The sequence below is a fragment of the Aphelocoma coerulescens genome, chromosome 25, assembly GCF_041296385.1.
Source record: "Aphelocoma coerulescens isolate FSJ_1873_10779 chromosome 25, UR_Acoe_1.0, whole genome shotgun sequence".
Classification (NCBI taxonomy): Eukaryota; Metazoa; Chordata; class Aves; order Passeriformes; family Corvidae; genus Aphelocoma; species Aphelocoma coerulescens.
Window position 1 is genome coordinate 716,143 of NC_091038.1, and position 26,359 is coordinate 742,501.

The following is a 26,359-nucleotide window of genomic DNA, read 5'->3' on the forward strand; positions in this document are numbered from 1 at the left end:
AGCGCCCTCAGTGCGCGGGCTCCTCAGGGCCAGATGATCCCAGTGCCGGAGGTGCCAGTTCAGGACTCCCGCAGCATCCCCATCCCCATTCCAGTCCCATCCCATCCCCACTGCCATCCCCATCCCATCCCATCCCCATTCCAGTCCCATCCCAGCTCCTCCAATCCCCATCCCTGAGCTCCTCGAGCCTCATGGAGGCAGCATAAATTTAATGGAAAACCGTGACCACGCAGTGTCCGTCCAGCATCGGGGACACCTCGGGACCCGCCGCTCTGCCCTTCCTGGGACCCCCCAGGCACCCAGAGAAGAGCCAGGAGCAGCTGGAGGCGCTGGGCTCTTCCAGAGTGATCCTGGCAGCGTCCCAAAGCTGGGGTGGGGTCAGGTGCGCTCTGGGGTCTCAGTGAGGTCTCCGCAGGTTCCAGGTGCGGAGCCGCTCCTGGAGCAGCTCCAGCTCCTCAGCCAGCCCGGCCAGGGATGGGGCCAAGCGCCCGCGCTGTCAAGAGACCACGTCCGGCATGGGAGGGGGACGTGGGATGGGGACACAGGACACGGGACACGAGGATGGAACAGAGACACGGGGCACGGATGGGACAGGAACCCAGGGACAAGAGCATGGATAGGGTGGAGTGTTCATTGTTGGACAGGGACACAAGGATGGTTACACAGGACAGAACGTCCAGCACAAGACAGGGACACACAGGGACAGGGTAGGATGGATGGACATGAGGTCCGTCCATCCATCCATCCATCCATCCATCCATCCATCCATCCATCCATCCATCCCTCCATCTCCCCTGCTGGACACACAGATAAGGTTAGTTGGATGGACACAAACTGAGTCCAGCCTCAACCCCTGCCCAAGCAGCAGGACAGGCTGGGACCCCCCAAACTGGGACCCCCCAAACCAGGACCCCCCAGGCCCCAGTCTTTCCCCGTGCCTCAGTTTCCCCAGTACCTGTTCCTGGGGCAGCCCCCTGAGGTAGCAGCGGTGCCAGAGCCGGATGCAGGGCCCGGCGGTGCAGGGCAGGAGCAGCCCCGGGGGGGGGCAGCAGCCCCCCAAGAGCCCCCCCTGCATCCCCCAGCTCTCTGGGGGGGACACCCGGTGTGGGGGGTGCAAGGGGGGGCGGCTCCACCAGGGCAGGGGGTGGGGGCACAAGGAGCCCTTAGCCAGCATCAGCACCAGCCCAGCTCCCCCCCACGGGCAGGGGTCTCCAGGCTGGGAAAGGGGGAAAACAGGGATTAGGAAAAATGGAGGGAAATCCAGGAGGGCTGAAGGATGAGAGGGAGTAGGGATTAGGGGGAAACAAAAAGGGGAGAAATCCGCTGTGAAGGGAAAACAGGGGAGGGAAAGTGGGGTGAAAAAACAGGCGTTAGGAATAAGAGGGGCTGAAAGAGGAAATGGGGGGAAACACCAGGGATTAAGGAATAACGGGAGGGAAAAGCCAGCCAGAAGGACAAACGGGAGGCAAAGGAAGGGTGCAGCCCCCCCAGCCCAGGCACACTCACCCTGCCTGGGGCCAGGGTCTCAGCGGGGGCCGGGGGTCCCACGGGGTTCCGGAACTGCTCCTGCTGCTGCCGGGTGTAGCGCCGCCCCCAGGCCCAGACCGGGGGGAAGGTGCAGGTGGGGGGGCCTCCCCTGTGCCCCCCAGGGTCCTGCCAGCCCCCCACGGGCCGGTAGGTCTGGCTGGGGAGCCGGGGCTGCGGGGGAAGAGTTGGGAAGACAGTCCCCCATTTGGGATGGGGAAACTGAGGCACAGAGGGGAAAAGAAGGGGTAAAATGGGAGATCTGGGGGTGCCCATCCCCAGTTTGGAATTGGGATGGAGAAACTGAGGTAGAGTGAGGAGAAGAAGGGGTGAAATGGGAAGGTTTGGGGATGCAGCAGTGTGCCCCTGCCCCTCACCATGCTGCCATGGTCCCGCTGGCGCTGGCAGCTGAAGCGGAAGGTGCTGAAGTAGGGGCTGAAGCTGCTGTCATGGAGCGCCAGGAGAAAAGCCTCAGTGAAGCCAAAATCTGCTGGGAATTGCCGCAGGAGCTGCCACGTGCAGTCCAGGAAGAGCAGGAACACGGGGGCCTGGGGGGATATGGGGTGGGGTGGCCTCACCTCCTCCCAAGCAGGGTCCCAACTCCTGTCACCCTGGTGGGATGGGAATAGGGGAGTCTCACCTCCTCTCGAGGGGTGTCCCTGCAGAGCAGCCCCAGCCGGTGCGGGAAGGGGTGTCCGGCTGCCACCCACTCCCGCTGCACCAGGCTCTGGAAGCCAGGCAGGGAGCGGGCATGGGGGTCCCCCAGGAGCTGCACCAGAGAGGCCAGGAGGCAGTTCAGGTCCCGGTCCGAGGGTTCTGGGCAGGCAAGGTGGTGAGAGGGGTCCCCTTTCCAGCCCCCTCCATCCCTCCCATCCCTCTCCATCCCCCATCTCGATGCCCCCACCTTGCAGGACCACAGAGCAGCGCTTCCCTGCCAACAGCGACACCACCTCCACAGCTTTTCTCAGGCAGGTGCTGGGGGGCAAAAGCAGGGGTTCAGTGCATCCCAAAATGCCACAGTCACCCATTTGGGTGGCTCATGCACCCACCACAATGCCCCCATCACCCCACAGCGCCAGGTGAGCTGGGGGGACATCCCACTGCTGGATTTAGGGTGAATTTCCCCCCTACACCCCAAAATACCTCCCTACACCCCAAAGAGCCCCCCTTGTCTCCTGCTCACCGGACGTGGTCCAGCCAGCGTGTTCCCTCCAGGGCCGAGAGCCACTTCTCCTCTGCTGCCGCACCTGGATCCCACGGGATGGGGTTTCAGTGGGGGGGAAGGCCCAGCCCCCCCGGGGGCTTGGGGGTCCCCAGGGTCTGCCTGGTTCCACTTACCAGGCAGGCAGAGTGCCCGCAGCCTCAGGTGGGCAAGCTGGATGTCGGCGAGCGTGGGCAGCTCGGCCATGTCGGCCAACACACAGGGCCCACGGCCCCCCAGCAGCAGCGCCTCCAGGCACCTGGGGGGCACAGGAAGCCCCGGGTGGGGCCAGGCCAGGGGAACACCCTCAGCACCCCCGGGACCCCCTGGGACCCACCTCATGTCCTCGCTGCCTGGCTCTGAGTTCGGGTGAAAGCCGGCGGCTCTCAGCAGGTCCCCCCCACCTGGGTGGTGCCAGCACAGGCGCTGCAAGAGAAACGGGGTGATGCCCCCACATCCCCCTCCCAGTGCCCCCCACCCCACCAGGGCCTGCCCAGGCACTCACAGGCACCCGTCGCTCCTGAAAGTGGGCAAAGGTTCGCTTGAGGTCGTGGTCCAGAAGCCCGCTGGGCACCCACAGGTACTGGGGGAGGCTGTGGGAAGGGGGGGCACAGAGTGGGGTCCCCCAAATCACACGTGCCATTTCCAGTGGCTCAGGCAGTGTTGGGGGGCTGGTGGGGCTGTACCTGGGTGCCATGTCGAAGCGCTCGTTGACAGCACTCACCCTCCAGCCCGCAGCGCCGAGACGCTGCAGCTCCTTCTCCCAGTCCTGAGGGCTCTCGAAGAGCAGTGTGGCAGATGAGCCTTCTTCCTCATCCTCCTCCTCCTCCTCATCCACCTCCTCTGGGGGGGCCCCGCCAGGGCAGGACCAGCCATCGTGTCCCTCGGCAGCGTCCCCCAGCCACGCAGCCGCCTCCCGTGCCCGTGCGATGGCATTGGCCAACTGCGAGGGCAGCCAGGGTGGGCGTGAGCCCCCCAGGCTTCCCCGGAACCGTGGGGTACCCCAGAGTGAGGGTACAACACTTCTGCATCTCCCTGGCTTACCCGGAATGCCTGCGGAGCCAGCCCGTTCTCAGGGAAGTAGAAGCGGAGCAGGCGGAAATCCCGACAGAAGACAACGAGTTCCTCGGGGATGAACTTGAGCGTGGAGGCGGCCGTCAGCACCTTGGGCTTGGAGAAGCTGCTGGCTGGGGTCAGGGGGATGAGACTGTCAGGGCCAGCTGAGACCTGCCCAATTCATCACATGGGGCTGAGACCCGAGACCTGCCCAGCTCATCCCTCGTGCCCCCAGATATCCCCATTACCTGCCACCAGTTTGCGGATGCAGGGCAGGGCCACCTCGTCCTCAGAGTGGAGAAGGCCACGGGAGCCAGGGGCCTGTGGGAGAGCGGGCAGAGCTGGAGTGTCCCCCCCAGTCCCAGGAAGGGTGGTGGGGATGGATCTGGACCTAGCTGTCCCATGTCCCTTGAGCCTTGTGCCTTGTCCCCCACTAGGTCCTGCAGTGAGGAGTTCCCGGGGTGAACACGGCGGGTTCCTCAATCAACGAGCCAGGATGGGCTGGGATGGGGCTGAGTGGGGTTGGGATATCACTGGCTGGGGGTGTAGATGCAGTTAGGATGGGGGTCAGGATGGGGTTGGGATGGAGCTGGGATGGGAGTCAGGGATGCGGTGGGATGGGGCTGAGCCGAGTGTCGGGGTACGGTGGGATGGGTTCGGGATGGGATCGGGATGCGGTGGGATGGGGTCGCGCCGGGGCAGGGGTCCCCCCGAGCAGGCGACGCGGGGCCCGCTGTCCCGTTCCGGGTCCCGCTCCTGGTATTCCCAGTGTTCCCGGTGTTCCCGTCGCACCTGGCCGGGCAGGAAGGCGAGGCGGCGGTTGGTGCAGAGCAGCGTTCCCGGGACGGAGCCGCCGCCGTTCCCGCAGCGCTGCCGGGCGCCCGCCGCCTCCTCAAGCACCCGCTCCCCTGCGGGGACCGGCACTGGGTCCGGGGCTCCGAGCGCCCCGAGCCCCCCCAAGACCCCCGGCCCTCGGCCCCGGCCCTACCTGGGAGCTCGGGGAAGGTCGGGCGGCGGCCGCCCGGGGCCCCGCTCATGGCGCAGGGACTTTGGCCGGGCGGGCCCGGAGCGCCGGGGCCGGAGCGGCCCGGGAGAGAGCCCCGAGCGCCCGGCCCGGCTCGGGCATCCCGCCCTCCACTCCGGCATCCCGCCCTCCCCTGGCATCCCTGCCCCGGCATGCCGCCCCTCGGGGCCCGGGATTCCACGCATCCCGACCCCTCGGATCCCGGCATTCCGCCCCCCGCCATCCCAGTGCCCGGTACCGGCGGTGGGAAAGAGGGGGGAGCCCGGGGGCGGGAGCTCCGCAGGCGGATGGGGACACCCCATCCCAGGCACCCCAGAAGTTCAGCGTCGGGGCGGGGGTACAGACCCGGGGACCCCATCAGGGACGGGCGGTTCTGGGGTCCCCACAGCCCCGGCACCCCGCAAGCGCTGCCCAGTGCAGGGGCACCCCCAAAGTCCGTCAGCAGCGTCACGGGAGGGGGGGCCCAGGGCCTCTCCCGGGCGTACGGCAGGAGAAGCTGCTCGGTGACTCACGGCCGAAGCACGGAGCCTTCTCCTCCCAGCCCAACACCGGCTCCCAAGCCAAGCCGGCCCCGCTCCCGCCGGCCCCGACCCCGCATCGGGCAGCAGGTGGATGGTGGCCCTGGGGCTACCCCCCACTCCTCAGTGCCACGAGACCTCCGGGCACCCCAAAACCCAGCCCGAGGCAGCCGAGGTAGCAGTGCCAGCATGTGTCAGGATAAATCCTGACTCAACCCAGGCACATGGAAAACTCACCAGAACTCCACCTCCAACTCTGATTTTCGGTGCATTTCCCCCCAGATTTTTGAGGCAGCCCCAGCTTTGAGGGGCTGCAACTCATGCACCCCAATTTTCCTCCTGCAGGAGAATCACCTGGCAGAGGTTCCTGAGGGCTTGGATAGGCTTTTGGTTCCAGCACCTGGCAGATGAGAGGAATTTCCTGGAGGCTTTGAGCCTGGAGCTGCTCCAAGCTGGGACGGGGTCAGTCTGGGCCATGGCAGGAGGAAAGATCCTGGAAGAAAATCATCCGGCACAGACATGGTGCTGGGCACGGACTGTCACTCACAATGCCGGCAGGAAGGAAAAACACCGGGAGCTGGGAGAGAAAATCCCAGTGACAGAAATCCCACGGGAAACTGCTCGTGGGGTCCCACCTTCCGTGATCCATCTCCAACCACCCCCAAACCCCTTTTTCCTCTTTCATTTAAAGCTTCAGCATCCATATGGCCCATGCTGGATTTTATCCCTAATTTTGTCCTGAGACTCGGGTACCAAAGGGAGCATCCCTCTGGGGTGGCCTTGGGATGCAGCTGGGGAAAAGGCCCCAAGACCAGCAAGGATGGACAGAAAACAGGGAGGGAAGGGTGGCTGAAGATGTTCTTTTTTAAAGGAAAGACAAGAATTAGTACCAAAATGGAATCACACAATAAATGGAATAGACAGAAGGAAAGTTTACCCACTCTCCAGGAGAGAGGGCACTGTTCTCCTCAGTGGAGAAAAAAAAAAAACCAAAATAACCCCAAAATCCCAATAACTGGATGGAGAAGGGGATGAGGAACAACCCTAGCAAGGAATTGGGGACCCCCAGAGCCCTTGGGGTGAGGGGATGAAGGAGCCTCAGGTGCATCAGCTGAAGGTTTTTATTGTCAATGAGTCCGTGGTGCCACAACGAGGCCACAGGTACAGCCCGAGCGCAACGCTCCAGTCCTGTTCACCTGGAGGCCAAATATCACCAGTCAATCCGGAATTAATTTTTTTTAAAAAGGGTTTTTTTTGTGAATAAACCACTGCAGAATTAATTCAGGTCACTCGGCGTTAGTGAGACCCAAATCTGCCCCGGCCTCCCCCGCGAGGGGCCAGGGAATGGCGAAGGTGAATCTCATTTAATAAAATCAAATCAAATCTCATGAACGGGTTTTACACACACTGAAAGACAAAGTTTTCCTCCACCAGGATCCGATGGCAGCAATTTGAATTCCAACCACACCAATAAGTGCACTTAGTTTGACCTTGGGGTCACACCACAGCCTCCCCGTCCCCATCCCCGTGGAAAAATCCCTCCTGGGCTCAGGTTTGGTGCTCCTCCTCCAGTTTTGGGAGTTTTCCCTCCAGGATTGGTGCTCTTCCTACAGGTTTTCTGCCTTCTTCCCTCTCTCCTCCCACAGCCCACCAAACCAGCGAGCAGGTCTGGGGACTTCCCATCCCCACCCAAGTCCAGCATCCACTGGGATGGAGCTAACCAAACTGGAGAGAAATTCCCCCAAAACCCGAGGAACAAGTGGTGAAGCACCACCTCCTGCCTTTCCTCCCGTGCCATGGGGCATCCCTGCTCCCAGTGCTTCGGGCACAGCCGAAGGATATTCCCAACCTCAAAATAAAGCTGCTGCTCCGATTTTGGGAAAAATAAACATCAGAAACTGAAATTTAAACCAAGTGCCCACAAACAGTGAAAGGTTTGGGTTGGGTTTTAATCATTTCAGCTTAAAATTTGGGGTGAATTTCAAGCGGAGGCAGAGCCTGTGCCGCTTAGCCAGCGCTGCATGTCCCTGCCCCAGGGTTAGAGTTCACTGGAATTCCTGCAGTTTGAGGGAGAAATGTGGAATTTGTTCCAAGGTAAGAGGAGCCAGCTGGAGTGGGTGCCACATCCTCCCCTTCCCACAGCTTCAGCCATTCTAGGGGATTTTATAAAACCAGGGAAAACAACTTACACTGGAGTCAAACCATCCCTGGGGTGTTTGAAATTCGGAAGTGAAAATCTGTGGACAAGGAGCATTACTGGCTGGACTCAAAAGTGTTGGGATCCCACTAGGAAAGGCCTTATTTTGGGGCATTTAGGTGTAGGAAGGCCTTAATTTGGGGCAGGGGCTTAGGTCTAAGTTAATGATTTTAGGGCCAAGTGTAAGGCGTCGGGTGATCCCCCGAGCTCAGCACACTTCCAGCTCCTCTGCCCAGGCCCTCATCCCTTCTGCTGGAAATGGCCGTGGGCAGGAAGGGGTTGCATAGTTTGGTGCCTTCTGGAAAATCAACCCCAAAATAAAACCGAGGGAATGTTGTAAAGCTCTGGCTGAAGGAAATAACTCCTGTTTTATTTCCGTGTGATAGGAAATGCTGCACCTCACTCCGTGCAGGATCGGGCCTGGTTTGGGAGCTGCACTTACCAAAAAAACCCAAGAAATTCTGTGCAAACATCGCAGTGCTAAAGTGAATCCCAGCCTGGGAGCCAGGGGCCGGGATGGGGTCAGGAATAGCGCGGGACATTAGTCATGGGAGGATTTTACCTTATTGTTCTGCTTTTTAGCCCTGTTATCAAAAATATGGATTAATTCCGCAGCCTAAAGGTCAGTTGGTGGCTCAGCACAACGGAGCCGAGTTAATCAGGATCAGAGGTAGTACAGAGTAGCTGTGCTCAAGTAGGAGTTACATGGGGCTGTGACCCCCCGGCTCCACCCCAGGGCTGGGGGTGCTCTGGGGCCCCTTTCCAGTGGGTATTCATGGGGGTTTGCCCCACGCCACTGGGAATTCCTGGCAGGAGACGCTGGCCCAGGATCTCACCTCGGCTCTCCCGTGGGCTGGGGGCTCTGCACAGGAAGAGAAACCTTCAATCCCTCGAGCGCTGGGAGGCCCCCCCTGGCTCCCCCTGCCTCAGAAAGAGTTTAAAAACAACATTTTTAAAACCAGAGTTGAGCTCGTCGGTCGGGGAGGGGGGGACAGAGCCCTGAGCCCATCCTGGTGCTCGGAGCCATCCGGGACTGGGCGGGGGGAGTCCCACCCACCCCACCTCACCAATGTCCAAGTCCAACGCGGTGTCGCTCAGTACCAGCAAGAAGAAATACAGAATAAAACCAGTGTTAAAAAACTCCATTAAAAGGTTTGTGACGCTCAAAATGGGGCGTTTTTGCTCCGTCCCAGGAAGTCAGGGAAGCGGGAAGGACCTGGTGGGAGCTGCTCCCCCTGCCCGCTCCCAAAGCTTTGGTCTGGTTTATTGAGTTTTTGAGGAATTCTCCCCCCTCACCCTGTGCTCCGACCCGAGCAGCCCCCACTGTCCCCAGGCACCCCCGGGAATCCTCCTCCTCCCTTGCAGGGGCTCTGGGAAAGCAGGGCCTGGTTTTCCCCCCTCTCTCCCTCCTGCACCCCCTCAATCCCACCAGCCCCATGCCATTCCCAGCCCATCCAGCCTAACGCCTGCTCCCACCTCCTGCAGAGCGGGAGGGGAGCACGGGTGGGTGTAAAACCAAAATGGATCTCTGTTATTGCATTCCCCACGTTCCATGGGTCCGGATCCACGCAGGGGGAGCATCAGAACCTGTGCACCAGCGCCTCCCGCTCCCTGCGCCGCAGCTCTTCCTTGTAACAGCAGGAGCAGAAATTCCCAGTCTCTGGGTGTCCATAAAAGCTGCAGTTGGGCTGTTTGCACTTGGTCTGCTGGATGTTGTAGAGGGCTTGGCTTCTCATTTTATCCACTGTTCCTCCCTTGTCCTGATCGAGGAGTTCCCGGCAGCCGTTGCTGTGCGGGGGGAGGCAGCCGGAGCCCTCACACTCTGAGGGGAAGGGAGGCTGGATGTCCATGTCCGTGGGGGAGAACCGGCCCAGGTGGGCAGGGCCAGGGGGGCAGAGGCCGAGCCGGCCCTGGTGGTGCCGGGGCAGGGTGGCGTAGGGGGGGAGGCTCCCACAGGGCCCCCCCGCCAGCTGTCGCCGGCCCTCGAGGCAGCCGGGTGGGTGCAGCCCCTCAGCACTGCCCATGGAGGGCCTGGGGAAGGTGAAAACGCCGGAGTAGCTGGCGGGAAAAGCGGCTATTTTAGCACCCACGGCCGGTTCCAGGGGCTGTGGGGGGTAGGTGGGAGGTGGCTGGGAGAACACGGGGCTTGGCATCGCCTCCTCGCTCCGCTGGGCACCCGCCTCCCCTTCTGGCCTCTTGGCCGGGGCAGCACTGCCCAGCGCCTTCTTCTCTGCCTCCTTCTGCCTCTGCTCTGCCAGGAAACGCTCCTCGGCATCCAGGAGGTACCTCTGGATCATCTCCTCCTGGAACTGGTGCCGGGTGCTGGTCTTGAGGTGGCCGGCAAAGATGAACTTGCGCTCACCCTGCATGGCCGCGCGCAGGATGCTCAGGCTCAGCCGCACGTCGCTGCTGTACTTGTAGGGATCCGATGGCTTCTCCGGGGCTGCTTTAACGGGACACGGTTTCTCTGCGGGAGCTAAGTCTCCTGGGGAACATTCCTCTTTGCTGCCTTTCCGTGCCTTCAGTGATCCTTTCTTCTTCTTCTCCAGGGTGTCTCCCTGCCCATTGCTCACACCACCCTTCACGGCTTTGCTGTGCATCAAGCCCCCCATGTTCTTTTTTAGTTTGCTGCCCAGAGTCTTCCCAAAGCTTCCCAGCTTGTTGGCCACTGAGTCTGCCCGTTTTTTATCCTTTTCCTTCTCCTTTTCCCTCTCTTTCTTTGGTTTGTCCCTGTCCTTGCCCGCCCTGGTGCCCCCGTTGCTGGCAGAGCTGCTGCACACCGACTCCTTGTCTGACTCGCCTGACTCCGCTGCCGAGCGAGCGTCATCACCTGCAGAGGCCGTGGGGGATTCTGGCTGAGCCAGAGGTGCCTGGGGAGGAAGAAAAGACAAATATCAAAGTCTAGAAACTCCTCAAGTAAAGATTTTCAGATGGAAGATGAAGCAAAGGAGGTGGCATTGCTTGGAACACCGAGGGGATGGCATCCAGAGGCACTCAGAAAGATGCATCCCCAGTGCATCCTGCACATCCCTAAATGTCCCCCTGGCACCCTTCCAACCTGAGATATCCCAGGATTTTATGATCCTACTTTGTGATTCTACGATAGCTCCACTTGCTCGAGGTTTCAGGGGTAAAGCCAGGGAAGAGGGGGTGAGACTTGTCCCAGTTTCGAGGTGGACCTAAACCAACAGGTCCCATTTGTTTAGAGCATGGGGCGTCCCTCAGGGGCATTGGGCCTCCAGGTCGTGTGAAGATTGAAAATGGGCATGGAAAGCTCTGGGGAAAAGGTGCCCACCTGCAAAAGTGAGTCACTTCCCTGCTCTCTGAGCAGAACCAGCCACAGTTCCTGCAGGCTCAGAACCCCATATGAGGCAGAGCCCCCTGGTGAGGCCCTACACCAGCTTCCCTTTAGAAAGGAGGGTTAAATAATTCATAAGTAAAGAAGATCCCCCTGGTCCCTTTACCTGCGTGTCACAAGGCAACGTGATCCATCGGACATTCATGTAGCTGTGCAGCAGGTGCAGTTTGGCCTCCAGCGACAGTGTCACACTGGCACCGGAGCGGGGCAAAACCACAAGTTAGAGCCATTTCAATTTCCCACCTGGAAACATCTCCCCCCACATTTGCATTATTCCCTGTGTTATGTGTTTAAAGGGGTGTTTTCCTACAGCAGATCCGACAGCACAAAAAGGGACAATGATGCAGCTTTCCAGCTTTTCAATGAAAACCCAAAGGGAGAAATCAGATTCCTGCGTCGGAATCAAAATGCTTCTGCCTCAGCCACAGGACCTGCTGGGACCAAACCATGGTGAGACCTGCCCAAAGCTTCACCCAAACCAGGCATGGTCTGGTGGCCACCACCCTTCCCACTCCAGGGACCCACAACACAGAGATTCGGTGGCGCATGGAAAAATAGACTTTTTTTGTGCTACTATGACAGAAGATCGTCCACTGCTGCTGGTGTCCGAGCTACACCCAGCCCAGACCTCATCTATTTACTGTGTGGGAACGAAGCTCATGAGATGTCACAGCCCCACCCAAAACATACCAACACGAAGGAAAAGTTGCTCCATCCCCGTGAACAGTGTCATTTTCTGGGCACAGTTTTCATCCAGCACAAGAAATTCCAGCTGGGGTCAGGACTGACCCCTTCATCTGTGACCTCTCTGCTCTGCGGATTACCCGGACCCCCAGCAGAGCCTCACCCTGGATCACCAACCTGGCCAGCTTGACATTGTCACTGTCGTCCTTCCCCCACTGCCACTCCTTCCCGGGATCCACAGCGAAGTGCACGGGGAGCAGCTTGTGCTCAGAGTCCGTCAGGGGGATCACAGCTGCCCCGGGACAGAAATGTCATGTTTACAGCCCAAAAGGACCAATACTCCACACTTGGACCCAACTCTGAGCACCCACCAGGAATACCATCACCTCTGATTGGAATGGCCTCATGGCACATCCCAGTGACTGCCAGTGCTTGGGACCATGGAATCGTCAGAGCGCCATGGAATGCCTCACCATCCTCACAGGGAAGAATTGCTTCACAATATCCCATCTACCCCTGCCCTGTGTTGGTGGGAAGCCATTCCCCCTTGTCTTGTCTGTCTCCAGCTCTCGGAGCCCCTTTAGGCACTGGAAGGGCTCCAAGGTCAGGACACTGTTGGTTTTCTGGGTTGCCAGTGCACATTGACAGGTCCTGGCCAGCTTCTCCCCCCCCAGCACTCCCAAGTCCTCCTCCTCAGTGCTTTGTTCACCTGAATCTCATCACCCACCTTGATCCTTTGTGTTTTCCTTCTGCTCCATGGAGACCAGGGCAGAAAAATGGGCTTGGTCATAAGCCAGAACCAATGGAGACCGGTGGCATTTGTTGGCTGGGACTTCCAGGGGCAGATAGATCCCTCCAAAGGGAATTGGGGCAAATGCTGGGAAGAAACGAGGGCGGTTAGTTCTGATCATAGGTTCAAGAGTTCAGAGTTGTTTGTGCTGCAGTTGCTCCAGAACGAGCCGTTTGCCTCAGTCGAGGGCTCACCTGCAATTATTTGTCATCTCAAGGGACATTAAACAAAACCACAACCCAAAATAGATGTTTATTTTACATCGGGAGGATGTAAAATGTAGAAGGAACCGGTATTTTCTATAAAAAGCCCTCCTCTTCACACCCCCACAAGACAAACTTTGCCCACAGAACGATGGAAATTGATTAACCTTCTCTGACAGGAAATTGAAGCTGATGGTGGAAAATCTGCCACCCAGGGAATGGAATTTCCCATCTCTAGATGGGGGGGGCAGGCAAAAGAGGCAGAAAGAAGAAAAAACCTCATGTGGATGCTCTTAATGCTCTTAAAGCCGCAGAAATCGAGTTGGGAGCCAAGCCTGGCGCTGGCCCCTCCTTGGGTTCGCCTGCAGCAGCTCAATTCTCCCCCCTGTGCTGCTCCCAATTCCAGGTCCAGGTCCAGGCTTGGGGGCAAAGAGCCCCTGGGAAAACAAGGGGTAGAAAGGAAAGGTGGACAGGTCAGAGGGACTTTGGAAAGAGAGGGCAGGTCTCACCTTCGCCGCCCGAGTCCCGCAGCATCGTGTCTGCCACCACCACAATGGGTCTCTTCAGCACGTGGGCCAGGACAAAGACGTGGAACTCCTCCAGGCTCTCGTACACCGGCTCCTCTGAGCTCTCCACCCTTGGGGAAAGGAGAAGTTCAAAGTCATCCCTTGGATATTCAATCGTTTGCTTTGAAACACCAGGAGGAGGTTTCACAGGCAACCACGTACAGGCAGGCGGACAGCACTAAGGCTGATCTCAGCACTAATTTGAGGGTTTAGGTGTGGATCCCCAAAATGTCCTGCTCCAAGACAAGGGTTTGTGCCCAGGGAAGGCCCAGCTGCTGCCTGGCATTGCTGGGAGTTCCTTATCTAAGGAGCTGGACAGCTGTGGCAGGGAAGCGTCCTTGAAACAGAAGTGAGATGGCAGAAACTCTCAGCTCTGGGTTATTCTCTCATTTTGGAGCCAGCAACACAAGGAAACACAGGGGAAGCATTTATTCCCTGCTCAATCCATGTGCTACCCCACAGAAGAGGCTGTGCAGCACCAAAATCCTTTCCTGGGATGCTTTATGTGCCTTGTGCTTCCTCAGGATCCTTTGTCCTTCCGCTGAAACCCCAAGGAGACAGGCCAACACAGAGCCCCTGCCCTGCCCTGGAGCACCATGAGAGCTGTGCCCTGAGGGAAGACATTCCCTGTTTTCCACCTGGATGTGCTCTCTGCTCCGTACCCGCCACAGCCGCCGCCGTTGGTGCTGTAGTGCACGCGGGGCTCGCTGGACGCCAACTTGATCAGCTCGTTCCACTCCTTCTGCCACTCCTCCTCCGTGTAAACCAGGCCAGACTGAAAAACAGCAAAGAGAACCCAGAATCCTCCAAGTGAACCTCTTCCAGTTGCTCCAGCACAGGTTTATACCCACAGCACAACTTTTCTCTATGGATTTATGCGAAAATAATCAACATACTCTGTACCACGTCCTCGAAAGTGCTTCCCAATATTCATCCAAACTTCCCCTTTTAGTTTAAACCCATTCCCCTCGTCCTATCACTTGTCCCAAGCCCCTTTCAGTTTGCTGCAGTTCTGACTGCAGGACACCCCTTACCTCAGCACAGTCCAATGGCACAGCAGGGAGCTGCCCAGAATTCCAGACCCAACAGGAAGCACCTCCCAAACCCACGGGATGTTTTCCCAGGACATTCCCCTCGGCAAAGAGGGCCCAAACCAACATTCAGTTGGCTCCCACCTCCTTGTTCTGCTGCGTCTGCTGCCAGCGCCATCTCCGCCTCAGCGCTTCCCGCTCCACTCCCTTGTCCATCAGGGTGTAGAGGGACTTCCGGAGCATGAGATCCCGGTCGTGGAAGCCCCACATACCTGCAGTGAGAAGGAACGGAGTGGAAGGTCAGGAGGGGCTGGTGCCACTCCCTGACCTGCTGAGGTCCCTGCACAGATGCACCAGAGGAGGGAAGGGGCTGCTCCATTATCCCACATTTCCTTCAGGAATCCAGGGAAGCTTGCCAGACGGACGGGAGGAGGGATTTCAGAAGCGTACAAGCTGCTGGCAGCCCCTTCCCTTCGAGCCGTCCCACTCCCACAGAGCCCGAGCACTGCGGCTGCTCCTGCACACCAACGCTGCCGCAGCCGTGCGCTGCTCCGGGAGGAGCAGCAGCACCCCGGCTTCCCACCAGAATGGACGGATCCTGCTCCCAAAGGGGGATCGTGGGCTCTTGCTCAGGGACTGGTTGGCTGTTTCCTGGGGATTAAGCCAAGCCTTACCCAGGGAGGCAGCGTGGAGCAGGCAATTCCCGTCGCCAGTGGTGGCCAGGGGCAGCAGCCTCTGGCAGCTCGGATCCACCGTCACCCACCAGTTCAGGCGCCCTGGGGAAATTTGGGAGAGCGTGAAACCATGGCACAGCATGGGACTGGGGGGGCTCAGCCCTTCCAAAACCACAGCCAAGGATAAAACCAGCTGAACAAGCAGGGGAGCACCTGGACAGGTAGGAAGGTACGGACCCATCCCAGGACTGGGGGGGAAGAGTAAGGACAGTGACAAAGCAACAAAAAGAGGAAGCTGGAGCTGCAAAACTCCCCAAGGATGCCAGGAAAAGGCCGGGCTGAATTTGGGGTCACACAAACCAGAAATACACACAAACAGGAGCCAGGACTTCCACCCAGACCAGTTCTCCTCTCTGTTTTTCCCCCACTCCCCTTATTTCCCTCCTCAAAGCCCATCAGTCTGAAAATGCCTCCAGAAGCGCCCAGCACAAACAACTTCTCCAGGGAAAATCAGCCTTTTGCTGCTTCTTGGAACCAAATCCCTCCAGTTTCAACTCTCTCATGGCCAGGTTTCCCTGCTCACTGGTTTTTAGGCAGAATATGCCAGGATTTCTGCTGATCCCAGCAGCTTTCCTGCTGCAAACGCAAACCGACGGCGCTTTAGACCAGGAGTTTTAGGTCATTGTGGTGATTCAAGTCAAGAGCAGCTAAAAATAGAAGGTAGGAAAAAATGCCCAGTAAGCCCAGTGTGGCTGGAGATTCAGCCCTTCCCAAAGGAGAAAGCTGGGCTGGATCAGGACTCTGAACCCCCATCCGTGCCTTGCCTTGCCCTGCCCTGCCCTCAACACCTCTCCTTTGCTGCCGTATTTTCCAGGAGTTTTTGGATCCTGTGCAACAGGCAGGCTTTTGGCTGGATGAGCCTGTTTAGGCTTCCAACAAGTTGTATTTAAATGGCCCCTGCAGGAAACCAGCCCTTTCCCAGTGTTTCCAAAGAGCCTCTCCTTCCTCTGGAGCACGATCCCTGCCAGGGATCCCAGTACACAGGCATGGGGTTGTTGGAAATGCTTTGTACAACCTCAGGGAGACCAGCTGGAGAGGAACTAAAGGCAGAAAACAGGGCTTTAAACATCCCCAAACACTAGAAAACAAAACACCATGAAGCTCAGTGTGACACAGGCAGGTCGTTCCTGTCCCCAGCGCTGTGACAGAGCTGGAAGCGCTCCGCACTGAGCCTGGGGACAATGGCTCTGCACGGAGAAGCCGGCTGCTCCCTCAATATGGCTCCTGGCACGGCGGAATCGGGAGCCTGGCCAAGTGGCCCAAGGCCAGGGGAGCGAACGCGGTGCCTCACAGGAGCTGCCCCACACATAACGCTGCTAGGGGCAGTGCCGAGAGCTCCGTTTTGTCCATTTTCCCTCGTTCCTGCAGGATTTGATGCTCTTTTCCATGGAGTTTGCATCTCCAGTTGGTGCTTCGGAGGTTGTGCAACCTCTGCCCAAGTCAGATCTGAGGAGACACACCTCGGAGAGGCATTTCTGTGCCCGAGTGTTTGCACTAACTCCAGTTATGCAAGAGAAGCTGTCTCCAAAGGAACGGCGTGCCCAACCCTCCTCCCAATGTTTTGCTCCCGTCGAGGCGGCAGAAAGGCCAAGAGGCTGCCCAGAAGTATTGAAAACAACACATTTCTCTGTGTGTGGCTCTTAAGAGCCAGCCCTGAGAGCTCTGCAGGGAAGTCAACTGGATTCAGGAGCATGAGGGATCTTCCCAGAACGGCCGTGGTGGCAACAGAACTTATGCACACAGAGAAAGCCCACTGGCACCCAGCACCATGACCCTGTGTTATCCCATAGAACACCTGTTTGTCCCCACAGGGTGTTTGGGGAAATCTCATCGTATCTTCCAGCAGGAGCCACCTGAACAGGTCACAGCAATGAGAAGGAGCAGATGAAGGGAGGATTGCCTCATCCAAACCACAAATGGGCTTCCCTAAGGCTACTGGGAATCCACTCTCACTGCGTGACACAGGGAGAGTCCCAGGGATTGCTCCCTTGGCCCTGTGCTCCTGAGGCTGCCGCAAGGGATCTGACATGGACACAGACCTGGACACCCTTTGCCACCCTGTGTGGCAACAAGAAACCAACGGGGGCTTCCCCCTGGCAGAGGTGAAGGACCAGGATCAGGATCTTCAGTTCTTCATTATTTTTTTCCCCAATATCCTCAGGTGAGGCACCATGGACTACTCCTCCCCCTGTGCCACGAGCAAACTCACTCTGCAGCTTCCCAACTCGGAGCAAGGCCTGATTCCTGATCCACCAGGGTTTGTGTCAAAGGACGTCAAGGCTCCGTTGAGGGCCGAGGTCTCAGCTCCACCAAGACCTTTCCATACCACTCCGAGCACATTCAAAGCATTCCCAGAGGATCTCATTGAAGTTTACAGCCACTTTGAAAGGGCTTACTCTGCCACAAGGGTGTAACAGGACCTCTGAATACACAGGGAAGAGGACCTGAACATTTATTGGGCTATAAAATATTTCCTTAATCCCCTAAGGATGGTGTGCGCTAAATTCATAACGGGAGTCTCTGTAGGTCACAGCACCATGCTCAAAACCCTACTTGGAATCCAGCTTGGAATATTTCATAGCTGCACTACAGCCCTTTGTTACAGACAAAACACTCATTTATAGCAACCCACAGACACTCGAGTCTCTGAAAGGCATTTTCTGAAACTCTGAATTCCTAAATTCCTTCCCATTAATGGCATCTCAGCACACCTGGAAGTGCCCCCAGCCCACGATGAAGCACCCAGCGACCCCCAGCCCCGCACCCCATTTGTGTTGGGACACAGGAACCCAAGCCCTGGCTCTGCTGGGATGAGATCTGGGGTTTATCTGCACCAGAGCCAGCAGCTCTGCTCTCACTGCACGGCATCACCGTGTAATGGGATCGCTGGGATCAAGTGCTCATTCCCAAAACATGAGAATATTTCTTACAGCAACTCCTGAGCAGGAAAGGGAGAAGTTGGGCCCTCAGAGTGGCTGTTATCCCTACGGATAATGTGTTCTCTGGTAAGTGCAGAACCACAGAAACAGCGGGGGGAGTGTAAACTCTCCTGAGACCCCTCGTAGTGTCCTGCCCCTGCCCATGGGAACCTTCCTGGTGCCAGGGATGAGGTTTTCCCTGCCAGCACGGATGTCTCCCTCATTCCCTGGCTCAATCTCATTTACAGATCCCCTGGAACTCTTCAGGAACCTGATGGAAAGCAAAGCAGGGGGTTCCTCCCCAGGCACCCAGCAGGCACTGGAGCAGCAGCATCGACCTCCAGGGTCTGTAATCAACGCAGAATTTGTCAGCAGGATGTGTTACACAGGAATTCCCTTTTCCCTGTCTCTCCATGGGACTGGCAGGACGGAGCATTGGAATGCTCCAGGGGTGAGACAACGACAGTTTTGGGGTGTTTTCCCTCTCAACTGTGCACAGTGGTAACAACCCTGGGTTATTTACACTCAGTGTCCATGGCTGAAGGGAAGTGGCTCCTACTCAGCCCTTGCACCAGATCATAAAAATGATGGAATGGTTCCCTGTTGGGTATGAATCCATGTGACATCCTGGGGTGTTCCTGTGGGTGACACTCCCCACCTGCCCGTGGCACACGCCACCAGCATGGACCCAGCACTCACCGGCCTGCTCCAGTGCTACCAGCATGGACTGCTCGATGAGATCCCGCTCGATGAAGCTGCGGAAATCCTCGGAGTACACGGTGAGGTCGGGCAGCTGGAAGGTGCAGATGGGCATCTCCAGCAGGTGCTCGCTACTGCTGCTGTTGCTGGAGACGTGGGAACGCGCCAGGGACACGATGGTGGAGCTGGCATGGGAGATGCCTCGGGACAGGCGCTTCTCTGGGGGAACGAAGGAAGAGCAAACAGCAAAGTGGGGCAGGAGCAGCAAATCCCACAGCAGCCACCACCAAACTGCTGCGGCTCGGGCAGCGAGCAGCCTGATCACTCTGGCACAGGAGAAGGGGTGACAGATCCCACTGGCCCTCAGACACTGACCTTGCACGACATCATCCTGGCGCTGCAGCGGGGGCCTCCCTGGCCGGGCCACCTCCCGCTCCGGGGGCCGGGCCCCGCGGCCCTCGTTGAAGGGGTGCGGGAGGTTCCCGGCGTGCACCTGCCGGAGCTGCTCAAAGTCGCTCAGCGCCGCGCTCAGGTCCCAGTTCTTGCCTGGATGGGAAGGGAGCAGCGCTGGTCACCCTCACCCAGCACGGAAGCTGAGGCAGTTCCCGAGCATCTGTGTTGGAAACTACTCCCCATCAGCCCCCCCTGAGCACTTCCCCCATTATTCCCAGTTTTCCATACCTTCAAGGAGGTCTCTGGCCAGCCCCGGCTCGGCCCCCGTTGAGCGAACAAAATCCGACAGGACGATGTCCATAGCCAAGGCCGGGCGGAATCAGCGGCACCAGATTGGCTCCTCGGCATCAATCTGGGAATGACACCAACAGCACACGTGGATCGCAGGTCCCGGTCGGGAATGGGCTGAGGGGGACGTAAACCTCCCCCTAAAATTAACTGTGCTCCGGGGTTGCCGGTTCATTCTTTGGGAACTGGGAGAACAACACCCACTTTGCTGTAACCAACAATGGGCATTTCCTTGGAAAATTCATGAACTAAACCCAATTCTCATCTCAAAGATGGTGGAGCTTCTCTTTCCAAATCAGTAATAAGGATCCAGGAATAAATTATGTAACAAACGAATATTTGGGAGCACAGAGAAAGCAGAAAGTTTCTCTCGTGCATTTACAGGGAGCAAATCCCTGCCGCATCCCACTCCAAGCACCCCAGCTGTGAGCCAGGGAAAGGGGAGCAAGGACAAAATGCTAGGATTAGGAGATGCATCCTATGGAAAATACATTTTAGAAACCCCCTTTCAGACAAGAAACCAAACCAAACCAAACCAATCAATGTCCAGACAGAGCTCCTTCCCACTCCAGAGCCCCTTGCCAGGCTCCTTTGACTCCAGAGCTCATTCCCAGAAGGGAACAAAACCACAGACCTATTCTGCAAATCTGGATTTTGTCAGGTTCCGAGCCTGCGGAAGGCGTGTGCTCCTGCCATGCCTTCAAATCCTGATTTTCCGCATTCCTTGGGGCAGAGAGGGAAAGGCAGAGCAGCCTCATCCCTGAGAGTCCGGATCAGCAAAGTGCTCCACAGAATTTGGTGCTTTTCAGTTAAAGACTGGGCTAAAAATTCTGCCATCAGGGAACAGAAAAGACTGGGAAAATAAATTTATCCCGAGCTGAAAATCTGGAAGAAAAGGGGAAAATCTGGGAAGGCTGGCAGAGGGAGGTGCTGGTGTATTGGGCATAAAAGAGTAAATTTCAGGATTGTGTGGAAGATGAACAAACCTGGTTGTTTTCCTGGTGCCCAGGGAAAAAAGTCTCTTTTTCAGGATTATCCCTAAAGATGGGTAAAACCCCCCGATGCCTTGAAATGGTTTTTTTCCAAGATTATCCTTAAAGGTGGGTGAAATTCCCTAACAGCACAACTCCCCACGGGCAACCATTACATCCAGTCTTTGGCCTGGCATTTCTTGGCTTTGCTGGAGAAACACCATTCCCACTCTCACAACCATGTTGTTATGAAGTTCCTGCTCCCAAAAAAACTCCGTATTCCTTCGCTGCCGGAGCAATCCAGGAGCTGCGTCGGAAGTGATGCCAAAGCCCGGCGCATTCCGGGAGCAGGATTTGGCAGTGATTCCTGCTCTTACTCCACCAATTTAGGGAACATCCCTAATTAGGAGCCGCACGTTTGGATCCTCTAATCCCTGGCAAAGGCTGCAGGAACAAGGAGCAGCTCCAGGACGAAACTGGCTGCGATAACGGGTAAAAACTTCCTTCAGGTGGGTGTGGAATTCCAACGAAAATGAAAACTCAGCGCACGCAGCGGAGGTTTGGGGAGGGAATGAGCAGCACATCCCACCCCCTCGTCCACGGCATTCCGAACTCCCGCGCGCGCAAAAACGCCAGGGAAAACACAGACGGAAAACTCTGGGTCTGACGAGGCAGTGATGGATTGCTGGAGATTTATCGAGGAATCAGAGGGAGAAATGTCCCCACCCCAGAGTTACTGATTATTTCCTCTCCATGTGGAAGGGAAGTGCTCTCTCCTCTTCCCTCCTTCCAGAATAGGTCAGAAATATGAGCCCAGGTAGGAAATCCAAGCCCCAGGAGATCCACAACTTCAAATCCATCCCCCAGCAATGGAACAGGCACTGAGCACACCCCAAAGCCCCCGGGAGCACACGGGGATGCAGCACAGCTGGATGCAATCCAAAGTGAGCGTTCCTGGCACATTCCAACCAGAAACATGCAGAAAACATGTATTTAGGACTAAGCCCAGTTGTTCCTGTGATCCCGGCAATCCCAACGGTTCCTTGCAGAGCACACCAGCGCGTTTCTCAGCAAATGCTTAACAAATATCCCCCCACACTTCCACAGGGCCCGAGCACAGCAACGATCCTGACGAAGTGAGGAGCGATCAGCCGTGCTGGAGTCACACCTTGCTCGGACCAGAAGGAGCTGGAGCTTCACACAAACAGCATTCCATGGTCACATGCCCCTGGGAACCGAGTGAAAGCCCCATCCCAACGTGCCAACCGATCCGCCCAACACTAACACCAACCTTCAGCCTTCCAGGCAGCAGGAATCTGCCCAGTTTGGGAATGGGGCAAAGCTGGGTTTAGTCAATCCCAGCAGCCTGCAAATCCTTCCTAAGGGGAACTCAGACCTTTAACATCATATGTTCATCCAAAATAAGGGGAAAGTCATAAAACCCCCCGGAGCCTCCTCTCTCTTGCTGCCTACAGCCTCTCCCAGGGCAACTCCAATGGTCACATACCAGGTTTGGGAAGGGACTCACCAGGAGCAGGCGGAGCACCCCGGCCCTCCACAGGCAGGACTGCACTCCCTGCCCCAACATCATCAGGGAAGTTGGGAAACTGAGGGAGGAATTCAGGTCCAAGAACTCAATGTCTCTTGGCTCCATCCTGGGGGGAAATAAACCATCGGGAACACTGAACTGAAGTATTTCACCAGAACCAACTGTGAAGCAGCAAAACTGGATCCATTCAAAGTTCCAGACTGGAATTTATGGCGCTTTAATTCCCTTATCTTGTTAGATTTCAATTGTGCTGAACATGCTGCAGAAACAGGAAATAAATCTCTTTGTAAGGGTCAAATCCTGACCCAAGGTTGGCCACGACTGGTGGCTCCAGTGTGTTTATAAAGGTACTTCCAGAAATATTTTAGGAGCAGCAAACTCTGACGTCTCTCTCCTGGATCTGCCACGTGATGTTTTGCTGAGGGCAGGAACCAAGCTGGGAGCCAGGACTCCACTTCCAGGGTTCTGCTCCCGGCCCAGCCCCTCCGCCACATCCTGCTCCCACAGGGACATGGGGAACCCCAGGCCTGACCCCTGGAGCCCTCAGGGACCTGCAGGTGAGGCGGGAGGTACCCAAATCCACGGGAAATTTAATCCTGCCAGACCCACACGGATGTTTTTGCTCCCACCGTTGGGGAGCTGCAGGGAGCTGGGGACCATTGCAACTCCAATGGTCACATACCAGGTTTGGGAAGGGACTCACCAGGAGCAGGCGGAGCACCCCGGCCCTCCACAGGCAGGACTGCACTCCCTGCCCCAACATCATCAGGGAAGTTGGGAAACTGAGGGAGGAATTCAGGTCCAAGAACTCAATGTCTCTTGGCTCCATCCTGGGGGGAAATAAACCATCGGGAACACTGAACTGAAGTATTTCACCAGAACCAACTGTGAAGCAGCAAAACTGGATCCATTCAAAGTTCCAGACTGGAATTTATGGCGCTTTAATTCCCTTATCTTGTTAGATTTCAATTGTGCTGAACATGCTGCAGAAACAGGAAATAAATCTCTTTGTAAGGGTCAAATCCTGACCCAAGGTTGGCCACGACTGGTGGCTCCAGTGTGTTTATAAAGGTACTTCCAGAAATATTTTAGGAGCAGCAAACTCTGACGTCTCTCTCCTGGATCTGCCACGTGATGTTTTGCTGAGGGCAGGAACCAAGCTGGGAGCCAGGACTCCACTTCCAGGGTTCTGCTCCCGGCCCAGCCCCTCCGCCACATCCTGCTCCCACAGGGACATGGGGAACCCCAGGCCTGACCCCTGGAGCCCTCAGGGACCTGCAGGTGAGGCGGGAGGTGCCCAAATCCACGGGAAATTTAATCCTGCCAGACCCACACGGATGTTTTTGCTCCCACCGTTGGGGAGCTGCAGGAGCACAGCGGCAAAACAACACAAAACTCCTAACCCCAAATCCTCCAAGACCCTGGAATTTGGCAGCACTCAGGGCTAAGCAGGGGGGTCCCGAGGGGAAAGGCCACGCTGGAACCTACAGGTGGGACATGGGAGCAGCTCCAACCTGAGCACTTATCGGAGCAACAATGAGAAAAATTAGCTTCTCCATGAGCTCCAAGCAAGCATGTCCTGATGCTGCTGGAGGAGTTTTGTGGCTTCCTCCTGCTCCCCAGAACAGTGGGGGCTGCCTCCATCCCATTCCACATCCCTGTCCTGGCCCGGCAGGTTACCTAATGCCGCCGGAACAGCCGCCGGGATTAACGGCGCCCGTCCTGACCTGACACCTGTGTTGGGGTCACTAAGCTCCGTCTAGAAGTGCTAGATGGGATGCAGACTGCGCAGCCCCTGCCTCTTCCAGGACAGGAATCAACCCGACTCATCATCGTCATCAACAAGAAACAGTTATTCCTGATAAAACTGATGGGGCAGGACACCCTTGGAGCTCGTCAGCCCCTCAGCCCAAGGGAGGGGTGCTGTGAGTGCAGAAGGAAGTCAGTCCGAGAGGGAGGAACAGGGATGTTTGGGAACAGATGGCACCGGCAGCTGTGGCTGTGCTGGATGCGGCTCCGCGGTCGCACCTCATGCTTGGTACAAGCGGCTCTCCAAGATTTACCATTCTGGGAACCACAGGCTCTGGAACCTCTGGCAGAGTTTTAGCACGATCCAAAAGGACAGCACATGACCCCTGCAAACGAGCTTTCCTAGCAGGGAAAAGGGGCTCCTAAAACCACGTTGGTGCTCAGGATTTGAAGTGGGAGTGAAATGACAGTTATGGAAATCATCCCATTTTTATAAAGCTCCAGCGCTTCAATAAACAGCTTTACCCCTTTTTTCCAGAGCTCCAACTGCTTCCCAGTGCTCCAGACACAGCTGGGCTCTTCCCAATACCCAGGTCATCCTGAACCTTGGGCCGAAGAACCCACCAGAATGACACCTCCAAGACAGATAAAAGCCAAAAAAGTCTCCAACACAAACACAGCAGCTCCATCAAATCCAGGTTCTGTCCCATCATCATGATCCCTCCTAGTTATCAATTCCTCTCTCTCACAAAATTATAGGATTCTCTAACGAAGGACTGACAGCAAACTCAGTTCCCTTGGTGTCTGCACCAAAGAAATTCCCTTTGAGCCAAGTTCTCCTTAAACCAGGCCGTGACTATTTCCAGCCTGACCCTGGCTCTCTACAAGAGCTGGGCCCGGCACGCGCTGTCCTTGCCCGTATCCCAGGGGATGCTCCAAGTGTCCCCTCTGCAATTGAGGCCACAGCAGCTTCATCACCGATTCCACGCATTTTCTCCCCAGAATATTTCAACCCAGTGCTCCTCCCGGAAGGAAAATCCATTTTCAGTCATTTGCAGGGATGAGTTCAGAGTGTCACTCAGGACTGTGGGAGCTGATGCACCACTTGAGGGCCAGAGCATCTCCCAGCGCTCCCCCATGGACAGCAGAGCCACATCCCGGCACCGAGTGACACGGATTCACCACAAACACCAGCAGAAAATTAAATAAATTCCAACAGAAAACCGAACCAACCAATACTAAGGCAGCAGGAAGAGCAGAGTCCTGAATTTTAAGCAATTTGGGCACACGGCTCCTCTTCCCATCCCCAACCGTGCTCCATCCTGGTGGGATTTGGATGCTCCTGCCCACGCCAGGGGCTGACAAGGGTCTCACACCTGAAACACAGACGGGGGATGCCCGGATCCATGCCCAGGATCTTCCCAGCTGCATATCCTGACAGCTGCCCCTCCAGACACATCCAACACCGCATCCACAAGTGACCACACCACCTCCACTCCAGAAGTTTCTTTAGCACAAAACCATCTTTAAGTAACTTAAACGTCCCATTTCCCCAAAAAAAGACCCAGCACGGACACGTGCCGGGTTAGGAAGACAAAAACCAACGGTGTCAGTGACTCGGTGCAGAGAATCCCGGCTGGAAGTTCGGACTTTCCAGCTCCATGACCCCAGAGGACACCAAGGCCTTTACGAACCCGGAGATGCCCGGTCCCGGCTACCGCCTCGGAGCCACCCCGTGCACGCATTTCACAGACGGGAAAGCCGAGGGGCCCCGCAGCATTCCCGGTGCACTGGGACCCAACCCAACTCCCGGGAGGCTCCGTCCCGTTACCGCGAGTGACTCCCAAGGCCTCGGAACAGAGTTTCCCTGGAGCTGGAGATGGTCCGGGGCTGGGGCCGGGAGCTGCTCCTCGCCCACAGCGACATCACGGAGACCGGCGAGGCAGCCGCGAATCAGCCAGACGAGGAACGCCCGTTCCTCACGGATCGGGACGAGCAAACTCCAGGGCTGTTTCTGAGCTCGTGTCTCGCTGCCGACGGACCCGAGCCCGGCCCCGGCGGCCGCTCACGGCTCTGCCCCGCTCGGCAAAGGGACCCCGGGAGCGACCCCAGCCTGGACCGGGCAGCCGTCCGGACATCCCGGCGCTCCCAGGGGAAAACAAGTACCAAGACGACAATTATCTGGGCCCCAAATCGCCGGGACCAGGAAAACGTCCCCTCCCCTGCCCCAGGGGCAGCCGGGGTCGCCCCCTCCTCGGGGAGCCCCGAACCGGGGGTGAAGCCCCCGCCCGGCGGAGGCTCCAGCGGCGGGACAGCGCGGGGGCTCCGCACCGGGAACGGGCGGGGGGCGGCCCCGGACCAACCGCGGCGCGGGGGAGCCCTCCCGGCCCCGCAGCCCCCCGGCTGAGGCGGGACCCGCACCCGGGACCCGCACCCCGAGATCGACCCCGGGACCCGCCCCCGCCGCCCCCTCAGGCCGCGCCATGACCCCGCGGGCGCCGCCGACACCGCCCCAAGGCCCGGCCCCGCCAAAACTTTCCCGAGGCCCAGCGGAGCCCCGCCGTTACCTACGAGAGGCTCCATGGGCGGCCCGGCGCGGCCCGGCCCGGAGCGGCCCCCGGGCCCTCCCGCCGCCGTCGCCGCCGCCGAGGCCGCTCCCGGGGCGGGCGGGGGGGGGGGGGTGGGGGAGGCGGAACGGAACGCGCCACCCGGAACGCGCCGCCGCCCCCGTTCCCGCCCGGAACGCTTTGGCGGGCGCACGCGGCCGTGCCGGGAGGGGCCAATGGCGGCGCAGGGCCAGGCCCGGCCCCGCCCCTCCGGGGCGCCACCGCGCGTGCGCGGGGGGC

General features: G+C 57.9%; 2 protein-coding genes across 4 annotated transcripts; both read right to left on the bottom strand.

The window, feature by feature from the left end:
- Positions 1-194: 194 nt before the first annotated feature.
- Positions 195-4,903, bottom strand: MTMR11 (myotubularin related protein 11). Its single transcript, XM_068995334.1, is given in 15 exon segments — positions 195-493; positions 956-1,216; positions 1,507-1,698; positions 1,902-2,072; positions 2,165-2,340; positions 2,429-2,499; positions 2,708-2,771; positions 2,863-2,984; positions 3,063-3,151; positions 3,231-3,318; positions 3,412-3,668; positions 3,770-3,912; positions 4,030-4,102; positions 4,574-4,753; positions 4,756-4,903. Coding segments are annotated over 15 exon segments (2,046 nt in total). The 5' UTR covers positions 4,819-4,903; the 3' UTR covers positions 195-397.
- Positions 4,904-6,619: 1,716 nt separating this feature from the next.
- On the bottom strand, positions 6,620-26,174 carry OTUD7B (OTU deubiquitinase 7B). Of its 3 annotated transcripts, none has more exons than XM_068994984.1 (12): positions 26,085-26,174; positions 19,185-19,308; positions 18,879-19,049; positions 18,504-18,722; positions 14,827-14,928; positions 14,297-14,424; positions 13,784-13,896; positions 13,065-13,192; positions 12,290-12,439; positions 11,740-11,854; positions 10,985-11,069; positions 6,620-10,390 (listed from the first exon to the last, which is right to left on the bottom strand). In XM_068994984.1, exons 2-12 carry the CDS (start codon positions 19,255-19,257, stop codon positions 9,101-9,103), a joined length of 2,574 nt encoding a protein of 857 aa, XP_068851085.1. In that variant the 5' UTR covers positions 19,258-19,308; positions 26,085-26,174; the 3' UTR covers positions 6,620-9,100. The 3 variants fall into 3 exon arrangements, with proteins under 3 accessions (XP_068851085.1, XP_068851083.1, XP_068851084.1); XM_068994982.1 differs by having other exon boundaries at positions 26,081-26,168; XM_068994983.1 differs by lacking the exon at positions 26,085-26,174 and adding an exon at positions 20,231-25,853.
- Between the last annotated feature and the right edge of the window lie 185 nt (positions 26,175-26,359).